At 52.0% G+C, this 16,176-nt stretch overlaps 1 protein-coding gene and 1 pseudogene across 1 annotated transcript; one reads left to right on the forward strand and one right to left on the reverse strand.

The window, feature by feature from the left end:
* Positions 1 to 418: 418 nt before the first annotated feature.
* Positions 419 to 6,138, forward strand: LOC121497803 (annotated as a pseudogene).
* Positions 6,139 to 7,610: 1,472 nt separating this feature from the next.
* On the reverse strand, positions 7,611 to 16,172 carry EIF3I (eukaryotic translation initiation factor 3 subunit I). Its single transcript, XM_041766700.1, has 11 exons — positions 16,093 to 16,172; positions 15,910 to 16,002; positions 14,302 to 14,389; positions 13,926 to 13,991; positions 12,714 to 12,863; positions 12,500 to 12,627; positions 9,125 to 9,235; positions 8,910 to 8,999; positions 8,534 to 8,607; positions 7,934 to 8,026; positions 7,611 to 7,783 (listed from the first exon to the last, which is right to left on the reverse strand). Exons 1-11 carry the CDS (start codon positions 16,093 to 16,095, stop codon positions 7,702 to 7,704), a joined length of 978 nt encoding a protein of 325 aa, XP_041622634.1. The 5' UTR covers positions 16,096 to 16,172; the 3' UTR covers positions 7,611 to 7,701.
* Positions 16,173 to 16,176: the final 4 nt, after the last annotated feature.

Here is a 16,176-nt window from a genome sequence, read left to right on the forward strand (position 1 = left end):
AGGGAGCCGGATCAGGCCCTGAGCCGAAGAAGATAGACGCTCAACCGCTGAGCCACCCAGGTGTCCGTGTGTGTGTGTGTGTGTGTGTGTGTGTGTGTGTGTGTGTGTGTTTTAAAAGGTTTTGCATACATGTGCACCTACACCAAGCCTGGAACCCAGTGGTCCAAAAGGCTCTTTAAAGGTATGGTCTTTTTCATTCTTCTTTTTTTTTTTTTTTAAATTTTTATTTATTTATGATAGTCACAGAGAGAGAGAGAGAGAGAGGCAGAGACACAGGCAGAGGGAGAAGCAGGCTCCATGCACCGGGAACCTGATGTGGGATTCGATCTGGGTCTCCAGGATCGTGCCCTGGGCCAAAGGCCGGCGCCAAACCACTGCGCCACCCAGGGATCCCCCATTCTTCTTGATAATCAACACTTAACACGATGTAGGCATTAGTGTTTAAGAAATGAAAGAATTTTTTTTAAAGTGAAAGAATAATTGGATGGATGGATAAATGGATGGATGAGTCCTCTAGTAAATCCTTGCAACTCTTGTAATTTATCAGTTTAGCTGTATCTCTTGCCAGACCACACTCTGGTCTAGTGAACAGAACCTTCCTCCATCATCCTTGGGTCCTTCACTAAATACAGTGTCCAGCTTAGTGTATGGGCCATTCAAATTTGGTTGAAGGATGAAGTGATAGACTGGGCTTTGGAGGGCAGGACTAAGCCAGAAGTGGTCTCTATAGAGGGCGCCCTCCGGCAGCGACTTCCAGCTGCGGTGGGGGAGGGGCACCAGCTACAGAGCTGCTTGCACTTAAGGTGGACTAAGGGATTTCCCCCACCCAGCCTCCGCTATAAGGGGAGGAAGTAGATAGTTCCCAATTTCACACCTACCCTTTCCACCCTTCTACCAGGGTACACAAGAAGAGATGGTATTTTTCTTTTTTAAGTCAGTGAGAGTGCCAGCACCTGTTTAAAAAAAAAAAATGTTGAGTGCCACCTGTGACCAAGGCACGAGGTAAAGGGCTTTAAGCAAGATTAGTCTCCCCATTTCACAGATGGATGAAATTGAGGTTTCCTTAAAAAGGTTCGGGCCCGGGGTCCTGGCTCAGAGGTGCTGGCAGTAGGAGGGGGACATTCCTGTGAAACCGTTCGATCACTTCCTCCAAGGGGCCTCCTTAACAGCTGTCCAGCCGGCGTCGCCAGCTGCCCAGCCAGTTCCTGTCCCTTTAGGAGCCCGAGCCCGCGCTCGCCCCGCCTGACGCTCCTGGAGTCTGTCCTGCTGGGCTCCAGGCCCACGACAGGCGGAATGGAGTTCTCGGAGCTGATCCGTACGGGCCAGGCCCAAGCCAAGCTCCTGCGGGGTCCGGAGGCGCCCCCACTGCGTAGCGCGCTAAGCGTCACCCGCCACCACCTGCTGCGGTCGCCAGGGCCCCAGGTCACTTCAGACCTGTGGCTGCTGCTGTTGCGTAGTGTAGACTCCACCGAGAAGCGGTGAGACGTGGCGGGGGCGTCCCCGTAGTTGCAGAGCTTTCTGCTCCGCGGGGGAGGGGGAAGGGCAAGCTGGTGCCCCCTTGCATTACGTCCAATCCTAATAAACTCGTTTCTCCTCCCCTGGTAGGGGGGCAGGGGACACTAAGTTCAAGCCCGTCTATTCCCAGGGTCTCGGGTGGCTTCGGCACCATCACGTGGAGCTGTAAGGACCTGCAAGTGTTGCAGCTGGACATAGAGGGCGTGGAAGCGACGCTGGACATCGCCCGCTCCGTGGAGGCACGCAAGCCGCGCTCCCGAGGCCCTTAAGCTACCCCTATTTCGTTAGGAGGGGAGTAAACAAGGCCTACTGCGCAAGACGACCCGGCCTCCAGTGTTACCCTGGAACACAGCTAATGGCAGGGGACGCGGGGTGCTCTGCAGGCTGTGCAGAGCAGGGGCTGCGGAGCGGAGCGGCTGGCAGGGCGCGGGCGAGACGATTCCGACTTTGCCCGGATCCCCCGACTTCCTTCCCCAGGCGCTGTCGTCTTTGGGATCGGTCATCACTTCCTTTCCATTCTTCTGCCGTCCCAAGGGCTTGAGATTGGGCGACTCCTGGCACTTCCACCCACCCGAACGCTACGCGCGAGTAGCTCGCGAGGTGGGTGCGGTCGCGCGGGCCTGTGGTCCTGCAAGGGGCGTGAGGCCCCGGCGCTCCCTGACCGCCCAACCTGGCCTTCGCCTTTCCCTGCGCGGCAGACCAACGCGTGGCGGCTGAGTGAGGTGAACGAGAACTTCAGCTTGTGCCCCAGTTACCCCCGCGCCGTGATCGTGGCTCGCGCTGTAAAGGCCCCGCCCTGGCGCTCAGCTCCCGCTTCCGCCCGGGAGGCCGCTGCCCGGTGCTCAGCCACCACCATGCCCCAGCGAACCGTGAGCCCACCCAGCCAGACTCCGCTACTAAGACCAACTGCGGCCCTTCTCGGCCCTTTCCTGCACCGCCGGGCCAATTCGTCGCGCGCCTGCAGCCCGAGCTCCTACCCTTTCTAGCCGAACCGCAACCGGCCTCCAACGGGCCCCGCCCCCTGCGCCCTCCCCTCCCCCCGCCCCCGCCCCTCTGCCGGGCTTCGGAGTCTCGCCCATCTCGGCCCGGCCCCCGGCCCGTGGGGTCCCTGGAGCGCAGTCGTCTTCCTCAACCCTGGACCCACCCACGTTCTACTCTTCGGGTCGCTTTCCCCCCGGCTGCACCCCACTCCAGCTGGGCCCCACGCCTTGCGAGTTCCGCCGCTAGGGTCCTTTAGCTCCAGCCCGCCCCCCCGCCAGCTCTAGACCAGGCCGAGGGTCTAGGCCACCCCCCACCCGCAAGGGGCTCCCAGAGCGAAATCCCCGAGCCAGGGCCAGGTGGCTACGGCTTCCGGAGTGGCGTCCCGGTTCGCAGGTTCTGCTACGTTCCAGCCAGCCCCTGACTGGTCCCCAGAAAAGGTGCTGCGCTGAGGACGAGGAGCTGCTGCGAGCTGCAGGCGCTGGCCCTGGGGCCCGGGGCTTCATCTTGGACACCCGCTGGGCTCAGGCCGCCAAACTGGCCCGTGTGACAGGCGGCGGCACCGAGGCCAGAGGCGCCTGCCCTGGCTGGGAACCGCTGCATTGGCCCCTTGCAGAGGTGAGAGGTCTTCAGATCCTCTCCTAGGGGCTCTCCTACAGGACTCCTCAGGGAGGGGGTAGGAGTTGGGAGTATCATCCACAGACCTTGGGGACTGTTAAGCATTTCCAGGTAGCCATCCTACCCGGTGAGCGTCCTCACTTGCACACTGCCCACTGAGGGCTCATCCTCTGGGCACCCCAATTCTGTCTGGAAAGAAAAAGCCTCTCTTTACATTAAACTGAAATTTGATTTCTAAGAACAACCTCACCACACACCCCCTTCTCCCCATTGGACCCAGCCCTCCCCTGAGGGCTCTACCTACACAGCTGTATCCATCCAGGTGATGGTAGTACTAGAAGGAGGTCCTCAAGGAGTTTTTGTGCTTTGAGGAGAGAGGACTGCTCCCCTTTCCAGAATACATAACTGTTTATTCCTTAATTCAACCAATGTTGATTGAGCACAGAGGCTGAGATGGTGGCCAGCCCAGACATGGTTGGGAGATCAGTAATTAGGCAGTTGGGATTCAGTGTGATGAGCAGCAGCACAGAGCAGGCTCCCCTCTCTTGTGTGTAGGCAGTGCAAAGAAAGTTTCCCCGAGAATTGGAGGCATTTGCTGACACCTGAAAGAGGAGTTAGCCAGAGAGCAAAAGGACATTCCAGATGGAAGGGAGCAACTACAGGGGTATAGGAGCAGAACTCCTTGTCATTTGTCCTGTTTGGGGAGCTACAAGTATTTCAGAATGGTGGAAGTGTCAAGTGTGAAAGGCAGAGAGAGATGGGGCTAAAGGGGTGACAGGACCTGAGCAAAAGCCTTGAATGCCATGATTATGAACTTAGACTCTATCTCGTAAAGGAGAGGGGAGCCATTGAAGGCTTTTATTAAACAGGCCTGGAAAAGCCTTCATTAGATTTTCCAGCAGGAGGTTGCATTGGTGATCTTGAGCGGAGCAGTTCCTGGGAAGCAAGAGAGATACCAGAATCCTAAGTGTTGTGTCTCTTGTCAGATGGGACTCCCCCAGGTAGTACCGTGTTGCTCCTATCACACTGGGCTACTTCACGGGTACTGTGACATTTCCATCAAATTGGGGGCTTCCTCTTATATCCAGAGAGGGTTGTATGACCACTCACTCCCCAGGCACCCCTAATAGACTAGGTCTCCCCCAAGGGGTCTTGGGTCTCCTCCATCAGATTGGGAAATCCTCAAAGATACTGAATCATTTCCATCAGTTTAGGTGGGCTCCCCCAAAGGGTCCAGTGTCCCTTTTGTCAAAGGGTTCCTCTGAGGGTTCCTTGTCTCTTTCATTGGTCTAGAGCACTTGTTCCCAGGGCTGTGCTCACCAGAGCTTGGTTGGGGATGGGATGACCAGATTCCCATTTGTGCAGGGGTCGCCCCCTACAGGAGAGTTTTGTGTGCCTGGTGGAAGCCTTTGGGGACCTGGACAGAGCATGGACAGCTGGCTCAGTTGACTAGAGGGCTGCCGCTGGCTGGTACACGTGAAGGAGGCACTGAGCACCACCTGCCTAGCTGCCTAGGGCATGGAAAGGTAACCACCCACCAACGAGGCAGAGAACAGGGTGGACGGGCAGGGCTCTCTACCCCTGGGCACATAGCCATGTCTCAGTAAGCACATACAGCCTAGAAACGGGCCCATTTGTTTCCTGGCCAGGGCACCGTGGGCTGGGGAAGACTGGCCACTATTAATAAGCCCTGGCCCACAGGGAAGGGGCCTACATCCTGGTGCATGGAACTGAAGGCATGGACAGCACCGGTTTGTGACTTCGCTGGCCCAACTCATCCTGAACCCCTTGAGCTGGACCATGGCTGGATTCCAGGAACTGGTGGAGCGTGAATGGATTCAGGTAACTGGCCGCTGAGGCCCAGCCCTCCCCCTCCATCCAGAAACCCTGCTTCCTTGTGCCCATCACTCTGCCCCCTCCCCAGGCCGGCCACTCCTTCCGTCTGCACTGTGCGGCCTTGGCCTTCTCCCATACCTGCCCCAAGCATGAGGCACCCATCTTTCTCGTCCTGCACTGTGTGTGGCAGCTGGGCCGCCAGTTCCCGCTGTTGCTGGAGTTTGGGGAGGGGCTGCTGTTGGCTCTGTTTGAGCACGCCTATGCCTCCCCTTTTGGCACCTTCCTCTGCAACAGCAGAAAGGAGAGGTGAGCGAGGGGGGAGTCAAGGTGGGTCAGGGGCCAGGTACAGGCCAGGGTCAGGTACCTGCTGTCAGCACGAGAAGACATCTTTCCCTTTTGGATGAGTTTTTCTTTGGGTAAAACTTTTGAGTGTTCTCTCCTCCCCTGCCTCCAAATCTCACCTTTCCCCAGAACTTCTGCAAACCCAGATTTGGATGGGTCCAAGGCCAATCCTTTAGACCTACCCACTCTGTCCATAACAAAGACCAAGGACACTCCAGCTTAAAAATAAGGACTGAAGGGGAAAGTTGCTGCAAAATCATTTCTGGGGCTTTCCACCACTTTGCGGGGCTAATTCTAGTGAAGCAATGGAGTAGAGGTTGAAAACAGAGTCCAGTGGTTTGGGCTTAACTTCCAGCTCCATCACTCACCTGCTGGGTGATCACAGGAAACCTGTTTTCCTGTCAGTAGCAAGGAGGCTTCCAGTAACAGCCATCTCTGTGGGGTGGGGCTGAATCGGATTAGCTGAGTTAAAGGATGGGAAGGGCCTGGCACAGTGGGCGCAGTGGGCACACATGCAGTGGTCGTTATTATCTGGTTGGCTTGTTAGAAATGTTCCCAAGCCCCCCAAAGCCATCTTTCTCTCATCAGCCTGAGGGGAGGGAGGGCTCACACTCCTCTCTTTTGTTGTCTGATGTGCCCTGTGTGCGTGTGCTCGTGCACACACACACACACACACACACACACTTTTCACGGACTCCACTGCTGGGTCACCCAGGTTAGAAACAGTTATCTTGGGTGGCCTGGGTGGCTCAGCGGTTTAGCACCACCTTCAGCCCAGGGACTGATCCTGGAGACCCAGGATCAAGTCCCACATCGGGCTCCCTGCATGTGTGCCTCTCCCTCTGCCTGTGTCTCTGCCTCTCTCTGTGTCTCTCATTAAAAAAAAACAAAAAAAACAAAAAAAACCAAAAAAAACAAAAAAAACTGTTATCTTTATGTACTTCCCCCACCCACCCATCCTTCATATACAGCCTTTCTCCTGAAACCTTCTTACCATGTCCTTTCCTGTAAAAGGCCCCTCCTACTAACCCCAGTCCAGACTCTTCTTCCTATTTGGGCTGTTGGAACAGCTGCCTCCCTGTTCTAGCTCTGCCACCAGTTTAAAAAACACACTGACTGATGGGTGGCTCAGTCAGTAAGCATCTGACTCTTGACTTCAGCTCACGTCCTAATGTTGGGTCATGATCTCAGGCTCATGAGATGGAGCCCGGTGTTGAGCCCTATGTCAGGGTCTGTGCCGAAAGTAGAGCCTGCTTGATTCTCTTGCTCTCCTTCTCCCTCTTCCCCCAATCCCCTGCTTGTGTGCGTCCTCTCTAAAAAAAACAAACAATCCACCAACATTCAGTTGGGCCTGTTCCCACTTTCTTGGTCTTGGCCCTGTAGTCTCCCCTCCTAAATATTCCTATGCTTTTGCACACCTGGTGAGTTTCTGCAGACTGACCCAGCCCAACTGGCACATTCTCAGCCTTCCCTGACACTTCCAGGCAGAACTAATGAAACTAACTCCTGAATAACTAGGACTTTGTCTTGTCTTACTTTATTCCAGTGCCCAGTACAGTATCTGACTGGCAAGAACATTGGCAGGAAAAAAGGACAGGTCATCACTGCCCCAGGAGATGGCTATCACCCTATTCACCAGGGTCCCCAGTCCCGAATCCCAGAAGGCATAATCTGAGTCTGGAAACTCACTCCTTAGAGATGCCTGTGTGAAGTCAGGACTTGAACCCACTCCTTGTGGTCTGGGCTCAACCAGCCAAATGACCAACGGAAGCTCCGGAACTCACTCTACATCCCAAATCCCTTGGCCATCTGGCCCTCTGTGGAGCCCCAGAGCCTGCAACTGTGGCAAGGTAACCCCCAATCCCACCTTCTCCCCTGTGGAGCTAGCCCCTCTGCCCAGCTTCATCTGTCCTCCTCCACAGGCCTGTTTCTGCACTGGATCTGCCTGCCTGAACCTTCAGAGGTGGCATGGGAGAAGGTGTGGCAAATAGTGACAGATAGGGAGAAAACAGAGGGCTGTCAGCCGACAGTTACAACCTCTGAGCTTCAACTTTAAGTGCTGGCTCCTTGGATGATGGCTGAAATGTTCCTGAGACACCCTCCACCCCGCAGGGTCCCTCAGCACCATTGGACCTTGGATCAGGGCATCTGCTATCCAGCCTAATCCAAAATATACAGAAGCTCCAGGTTTGGCGCATCTTATGGTGTCAGGAGAAGGTCTAAATAATAAAGATCTCCACGACTAGTATACATTTTCTGGGGTGTCACTAAAAAGGGAAATGAATGAAATAGTCCCCACAAAATTTCTGACCAGAAACCACTTATTTCCAAACTAATTTACTTCTCAGAGTCCAAAACTTTGTGAGCCCTGGCCCAGAAATTTCCCCTGGTCCCGATGGAGATCCAAGCTTCTTAAGCCTCAAACTCAAATTCAAAGTACTGTGGGTCGAAGTAGTGGATGCGGACATAACCATCTTCACCGCCGCTGCTATAGCTGGAGAGGGAGAGAGAGCCAGGGACTAGTCAGGTGTCCCCTCTGGGTGGAGGCTGGCCCCAGTGGAGGGGCAGGGGGGGAGAGGGAGGGCGGGGCACGGGAAAGGGCCAGAGGCCAGATCTGGGCTGAGCTCAGTTTCCTGCTCCCTACCTCTTGCCATCGGGATGGAAGGCAACGCTGTTGATGGGTCCGAAGTGACCCTTGACTCTTCCAAACTCTTCTTCAAAAGCCAAGTGGAAGAACCTGGAAGGGGATGGTGGGAAGGGACAAGTCACTCTCCATCTCCTCTCAAAACACAATGGACGTACCACTCCCCAAAGGGAAAGCAGAAAGTGGGGAAATGGGGATGAGGGGGAATGAATGTGAACAAAATAAGAGGCGGCAAAGACTGGACCCAAGTGTCTGCCTGCATACCCAGCTAACATTTCCTTACTGTGTGCTGGGCAACGAGTAGTAACTCATGCATTTGATCTGCACAATTTTATAAGGTAAGTATATTATCATTGTCTCCATTTACAGTGGAGGAAACCAGGCACAGATAAATAGGAGGAAGGGTCCAGGACCTCAGAGTGAGCCCAAGGTCATGTTCATAACTGCTACATTATACACGTGTCCCAGGAAGGCCACAAATCTGGGTGTACCACCTAGCAGGCAAGGAAATAAGGGAAGTCTCCACAAGTATATGGTTTGTGTCCAACATGAAAGACACTCTGTGGGGTTTCAATGTGGAAGAGCCCCCTCCCTCTTTACCTGGCTTCAAACTTGCCAATCCTGGTGGAGGTGGTGGTTACATCCATGGCTTCCTGACCACCACCCAGCACCACCTGAAGGGAAGAAGAAACTCTAGACAGCCCAAAAGGGCAGCCAAGTCCATCTTCCGTGTTTCACCCCTAGCCCCCACATCAGACTGACAGGATGCTAAGGGCAGGACCCAAACAGCTACTTCAGCCACCTTCTACCCTGCCCCCTGGGGCTTTCCAAGAATTCATCCTTCTCATTGCTCTGGGAATCTCCTCTCTGCCTGATACTATTTCCCAAAGAGTTCCTATCTCAATTGCTTGGCGAACACTTAGATCTTGGAAGCATTCTGAGGCTGCAGCAGGAAGCCTGGGTGGGGTTCCCTTACATGGTCATAGTTGGGAGAGAGGGCAGCTGAGTTGACTGGACGTTCTGTCCGGAAAGTCTTCTGGTGTTCAAGAGTTGTGGAGTCAAAGAGCTAGAAAGAGAAGATGGGGGGGAGGGGAATCTATAAAAGGAATCTTCTTGAGGGGAAAGTTGGTCAAGTTGAAAGCTTTGTAGGGGAGTAGGAGCAGCCCCACCAGACTCCTTGCCCAGGCTCACCTTAGCTGTGTTGTCCTTGGAAGCAGTGACAAACATGGTCATGTCCCTGGATAACTGGATATCATTGATCTGCCGGGAGTGCTCCTTAACATTCACCAGTACTTCTCCAGACTGGGGAAGGCAGAAGAGTGAGGCTCTGGGTGGCCTGAACTCCACCAGCACCACTGCTCCACCGGAGTTGTTCTATACTGCTCCCTGTCTGGGCTGGGTGGGGGGAGGCCTGGGTCGGGTGGGCCTAAGTATCCCCTGAACCAACATTCACCTCCGCCACCGCCCCCAAGCCCACATCCTAACCTCACCCATGCGTACACATTTCATAAACACAGCTAGTTCATCTAGGAAAACACATGCTCATGGTGACAAATCTATGGACCTATTAACGAATCAGCACATTACAATGGTAGAGACATCCTTCACTCACTCCTTCTTTTAACAAATAGTCACTGAATTGTGTGAATAGTCACATTTGCCAAATATTGTGCTACATACTGAATGAAGCCAGCTGACTTCATCCTCACAACCATCCTACGAAGTGGGTATTTTATTTTTTATTTTTATTTTTATTTATTTTTTATTTATTTATTTATTTTTAAAGATTTTATTTATTTATTCATGATAGACATAGAGGGAGAGAGAGAGAGAGAGGCAGACACACAGGGAGAGGGAGAAGCAGGCCCCATGCCGGGAGCCCGATGCGGGACCTGATCCCTGGACTCCAGGATTGCGCCCCGGGGCCAAAGGCAGGCACTAAACCACTGAGCCACCCAGGGATCCCCCCGAAGTGGGTATTTTAAAGGACATTTTCCTTTTTTTTTTTTTTTAGGATTTTATTTATTTATTTGACAGAGATAGAGCACAAGCAGAGGGAGAAGCAGGCAAAGGGAGAAACAGGCTCCTTGCTCGGCCGGGAGGGGAGTTCAATCCCAGGACCTTCGGATCATGACCTGAGCTGAAGGCAGAGGCTTAACTGACTGAGCCACCCAGGCTCACCCCTTAAAGGACATTTTCAAAGGAATAAAGTAAGGTTCATAGGGATGATGTGACTCGCTAGAGGTCCTGCCACATGTAAGATGTAAAGAGCCTGTGCTCACCCCCTTCCCAGCTAGTTTGGAGCCACAGTCCACCAGTACTGCTGCATGGCTAGCTTTTTTTAGATCTTTCAAAGGGCCATTTCATCTCTTTACTTCCCTTCGCATTCAGCAACCTGCTAGCCTGTAGAGTACAAAGGGCAGAGCTTTAGAGTCTGCCCTCAGAAGCACCTCTCTCTGCCTCAATTTCTCTAACTAAAAAACAAGATTACTAAAAGTACACCACCCGTGTCACCAGAGGGATACTGAGACTGTCTTATTTGACTTTGTTGTGACAGGGACCTGGCCTGTGTTCTGCAGACATTGGTCAGATGATTAAAAGGCCTTGTGAGCACTGTGCCTCACACAGAGTGGGCCCTCAGAGAACTTTCCTTTCCTTTTCTGAATTACTTTTATTGTTGTTTTTAAGTAAGCTCTGTGCCCATTGTGGGGCTTGAACTTACAACCCCTGCAATCAAGAGTCGCATGCTCTATTAAGCCAGTCAAGTGTCCCTTTCCTGAATTTTTTTTTTTTTTTTTTAAGATTTTATTTATTCAGGAGACACACAGAGAGAGGCAGAGAGAGAGGTAGTGACAGGAGAAGCAGGCTCCATGTAAGGAGCCTGATGTGGGACTCGGTCCTGGGACTCTGGGATCACACCCTGAGCCAAAGGCAGATGCTCAACCACTGAGCCACCCAGGAGTCCCTCCTGAATTATTTTTATCTATTGTGTGAGAAGGATGTATTTTTGCTTTCCTCCATCAATGAGGACACATGGTAAGAGTCAGATCCAGCTCCTGTATTTTGGGGACCAAGCACGAGTCTTGCAGTCAGGCCTATCTAACAACACAGAACAGCTTCACTATTTGCTGGCAACAAGCTTTATGTATGCCTTTGACCTTGGTTCCCATTACCTGCCTGTGGGTAGGTCTGGGGCCTGGTGGACTATAGTCAGTGTTTGCTGAACGACTAAACTTTATCATAGTACATGCCAGCATTGTCCAGGAACCCAGGTACCCAAGAGAAATCCAGGGCAGCCCAGGCTTGACCCTTTCCTTACTCCCCATCTCATCAAGTCACTCCTAAATATCTCTTGACTCTGTCAGGTGCTCTACGTCCCGAGAGCTATGGCCTCATTCAGGTCCATTCTCTGAACTGAGCCTGCAAAAGCTTTATAAAGAAAAAATTTGATCACCAATAACTATTTAAAGATTCCCCACTGGGACACCTGGACGGCTCAGGCAGTTAAGCATCTGCCTTTGGCTCAGATCATGATTTCAGGGTCTTGGGTTTAAGCCCTATGTTGGGCTCCCTGTTCAGTGGGGAGTCTGCTTCCCCCTCCCTCTGCTCCTCCCCACCCTGCTTGTATTCTCTCTCTGCCTCTCAAACAAAAAAACAAACAAATAATAACCTTAAAAAAAAAAGAGAGAGATTCCCTACTGCCTACAGGAAAATCAGTTCCTTACCTCCTGACACTCAAAAAAAAAAAAAAAAAAAAAAAAAAAAAATCTAGTTGCTATCCACTCTCTCCAATGCCATGTCCCAAAAACCCCAGACCCTTCTCTGAACAATCCCCCTATTCCCTTAATTCCGCATTTGTGTGTACTGTTTTTCCCACCTGTGGAATGGCCTTCCCTTCTTGCTTAAAGCTCCATTTATTCTTCACGGGTTAACGTATGTGCCATCTTCTCTATGACAGAGAGCATTTAATGTAATTGGCTGAGACCTCTGTGTTGGCACAACTTCCAACCTGATTCATGCTAGATGTTTGCCAGTCTGTCTCCCTGGGGGCAGGGCCCACGTCTGATTCAGGTCTTTTTCCTTAGGGCCCAACACAAGGCCTGGCACTCAGTGGTGGCAGGAAAATGCTTATTTATGATCATTATTAACATATCCAGAGTAGGAGCACCTAGGTGGCCCAGTGTCTGAGCCTCTGCTTTTGCCTCAGGTTGTGATCCCGGGGCCCTGGGATCAAGTCCCACACTGGGCTCCCTGCAGGCAGCCTGTTTCTCCCTCTGCTTATGTCTCTGCTGATCTGTGTCTTTCATGAATAAATAAATAAAATCTTAAAACAAAAAACAACCCATATATCCAGAGGATTCTGTGACAAGTTTTTAAAACGCCTTATGTCATTTGATCCTTGGAACATTTTGCATATATAAACAAGCTCAGTGAAGTAATTTGGCAAAGTTCACATAACCAAAAAGTGGTAAAATCTGTATTTGAACCCAATCCTTGCTCTTCACTACTGTGCTATCCTGACTCTTGAATCATTCTGGTGGGCTTGGCCTCCACCCACCTCCTCACCTTGGCGCTATACTGGTTGAGCTCTCCGCCTTCATGACCCGCGATGATGCACTCCCCCAGGGGTCCCCAAACAGCACTAGTGATCTTGGAGTCGTTGCAAGGGATCTTCATGTAGGGCTCATTGTTGTCTGTGTGGGGTAGAAGATGTCAGGCCTTGGGCTCTGGAGCCACACCCTTCACCCCAGTCCTAACTAACCCTCTAGTACTGGCTCACCGATTTGGCTTGGATCCCGCAGGTCAAAGAAGCTCACAAAGCACTGGTAGCCCATCTGTTTGTCCGTGGAGAACATGATGATGTTGCCCCCAAAATCAAAGCCACACGTCCGGACAGCTGAATTGGTCTTGAGTAGGGCCAGCTGCTTCCCTAGAGACAAGCAGTTTGGGCTACCCCTTGCCTAATGCCATCAAAGGGAGGACACACTCCATACGCCTATCCTCCTGTCTACTATTTCTCCTGCTCTAGTGACCAAAACCCACCCCTACTTCCTCCTCACTGCTAGGCTTTGGCTCAAGATTTTTAACTTGCTCCCCATCTCTCCCCAGACATCCTGTTCCTATGGCACTGCTCATAGTGAATTGCAATACATATGTCTTCTCAGAATGCATTCCTCTAGAACAAGGATCTGCTCTAATTTCTCTGCATGTCCCCAGAACCCAGCAGAGAGGGGAACCCTGTCGGGACCCCTCTCACTTCTGAGAGCTTCCTCTGTATCTCCGTATCTCTGCTTAATAAACTTCTACCACTTTGCTTAAAAAAAAAAAAAAAAAGGAACCCAGCAGAGACCTGCCACAGAATTGGGTGCCTAGTAAATATTTACTAAATGGAGCAGCTTAATAGGCTCCCATGTATTTGGTCTGTTCTTCCAATACTCCCCACTGCTACCTGAGTTTGCTAAAATGAAACATACTCTCTGCTGCTCAGGGACCTCCAAGGCATGCCAAGTCCTACAGAACAAAGCCAAGCTCCTGACCCTGGAGCCTATTCTGCCCCTAGTTTGCCTCATCTTCTCTCCTATTTCTTACTCCCCAAGAGGCAGAAGCTCCCATCAGATCAAATGACTTGGACAGGACACCTGCCATGTTTTCATTCCAGTATGTGCCAAAGTGATGACCTCTTTCTCATCTGTAAAGCCCTAGCTCATATGACATTCACCTTGGGAAACCTTGCCGGCTCCCCTCCCCATTCCAGGCAGTCAGTTGCCCCCTCACCCCTCTGGCCTTCCACAGTGCTTTGTGCTTTCTCTAATATGGCTTATTATCTTACTGTAGTGCTTCTTTCCTTGTCTGTCTTCTTTTCCTTGTCTGTTTCTTGTTCCTTAGAACAGGAGCCATCTCTGGATTATCTGTTTCCCCAAAACCTGTTCACCTCAACAGATACACTGTAGGTCGTCACTGTCTGATGGAAAAGTAAATGATCCAGGCTTACCTGTTTCACAGTCCCAGAGACGACAGCTATTATCAGCTGAGCCGGTAAGGACATGTTTGGTGTCCCCTGAAGAAGGTGTTAAAGAAACATGATCGAGTTCACCTGAGCCCCTGTCCTCTTGGAAAACCAACGGAATCACCTCCCTGTTCAGCCCCAGACAGCCTTTCTTCCTCTCTTACCTCAGAACTTTCTAACCTTCTCATATAGAACTGGAACTTGTCCTGAATATTCCCCCAACCAGTGAAAAGACCAGGGATTAGGAGGGAGACATCATTCCCTAGACCCACAATAGCACCCCGAACTCCCAACTCCACATGGGCAGCCTCTCCATCGCTGGCAGACCCTGGGATCCCACACTCAGAGCAGACAAGGATACAGTCAGCATCTACACACCACACAGCTCCACTATGGCCCATGTAAGTGCCCAGCCTCTCACCATTCACGGAGTACCACACATTGACAATCTGGAGGAGTCAATGACAGTGTGACACATAGTAAACATCCCAGGCAGAGCAATGGTCTCCTACTTAGAGGTTCCCCAGGAACCTCAGCAACCTCTAACCAGGCCAGATTCTCCCCTTTCCTGCTCATCTCTTGGGAAACAGTAGGCTGCTGGCAAAAAAAAAAAAAAAAAACACAACAATTCCTGGATTCTCCTCCTTCCTGCAGGTAAGTGGCAGGGGAGTCAGGAGGCTTGTAAAAACATCTCCATTGGGGATCTCTGGGTGGCTCAGTGGTTTAGCGTCTGCCTTCAGCCCAGGGCATGATCCTGGAGACCCGGGATCAAGTCCCACAATCAGGCTCCCTGCATGGAGCCTGCTTCTCCCTCTGCCTGTGTCTCTCATGAATAAATAAATAAAATCTTAAAACAAAACAAAACAAAATCTCCATGCCATTATTCCGGTCTTTCCTGAAACTCTCAAATACAGTGCTTCTCTCTTCTGAGCTTATTGTCTTGTCTGTAAAATGGCCACAACAATAATGCCTTCTTCAAAGGGTAGCTGTGAGGCTTCAATAAAAATAATGTCTAAGGAATTTTTTTTTTAATTTTATTTATTTATGATAGTCACAGAGAGAGAGAGAGAGAGAGAGAGAGAGGCAGAGACACAGGCAGAGGGAGAAGCAGGCTCCATGCACCGGGAGCCCGACGTGGGATTCGATCCCGGGTCTCCAGGATCGCGCCCTGGGCCAAAGGCAGGCGCCAAACCGCTGCGCCACCCAGGGATCCCATGTCTAAGGAATTTAAAATACAGTAACAATTCTCCAGTAACATACACGAGGTATTTACTGTGCTAAACTCCTTCCCCAAATAACCTCATTTAACCCTGAAGACAACTCTCACAAGGGAAGAATTATTAGTACCCATAATTCATAAAAAAAAAAAAAAGGGAAACCAAGTTTATCAAGGTTAAATGACACGCTCCAAGTCACACTGCTACTGGATGCAGGGGTCAGGATTCAAATCAGGTCTGCTGGCCTCTGAACTCCCACTTTTGGCCACTAGAGTTAACACATCTTCCACATGGAGGTGCCTCAAAGGGCATTGCTGTGAGGGGCTGTTTGCACTCAGTGAAAGACACCCACAAGGACCTACTGAAATGAGACCCGGGACACCTCCAGGAAGTCCTCTGTTGTCCCTCACCGCCCAAGGAGCAGCTTTCCCCTTCTAGGGGTGGCCTGCTCCCCTCCCCTGGAAGAACAGTCTGACTCTGGTCTCCGTCCCCTTCCGTGATGGTCTCTTGCTTTTTTTTCCTCCTGGCCACTCCCTCCTCCTACCAACTACTGCGTTCTATCCCGGAATAATGTCTCGCCCACCTACTCCCGGGATGGCCTCTCCCTACTTCTCAGAATGGGAGCTCTTTGGCTCCCCTCTCACGGCAAAAAACGGCCTGTCCACCCCTCACCCCGGCCGAAAGAAGTCTCCCCCTCTCGACACCCCCCACCCTCGCAGGGTCCCGCCGGGCCGCCGGCCGCCGACGCTCACAGGGTCCTTGGCCACCGTGAAGAGGAGGTCTCCCTCGCGGTTGTACTTAATCTGCGTAATGGATCGTTCATGGCCCTGCAGCAGGATCGGCTTCTGTGGGGACAGGACAGGAGTGTCAGCGCCCCGGACCGGCCCCTGCCCCAGTCCCAGACCCCCAGACTAACACCTCAACTCAGAACTCACCATCCTGGCGTTGACGCGAGGGAAGCGGCAACGTGAGTAGGACCGGAAGAGGCTTTGGCGCCACTTCCGGATTATGGGTCTCCG

Source organism: Vulpes lagopus, chromosome 8, assembly GCF_018345385.1.
Source record: "Vulpes lagopus strain Blue_001 chromosome 8, ASM1834538v1, whole genome shotgun sequence".
NCBI lineage: Eukaryota > Metazoa > Chordata > Mammalia > Carnivora > Canidae > Vulpes > Vulpes lagopus.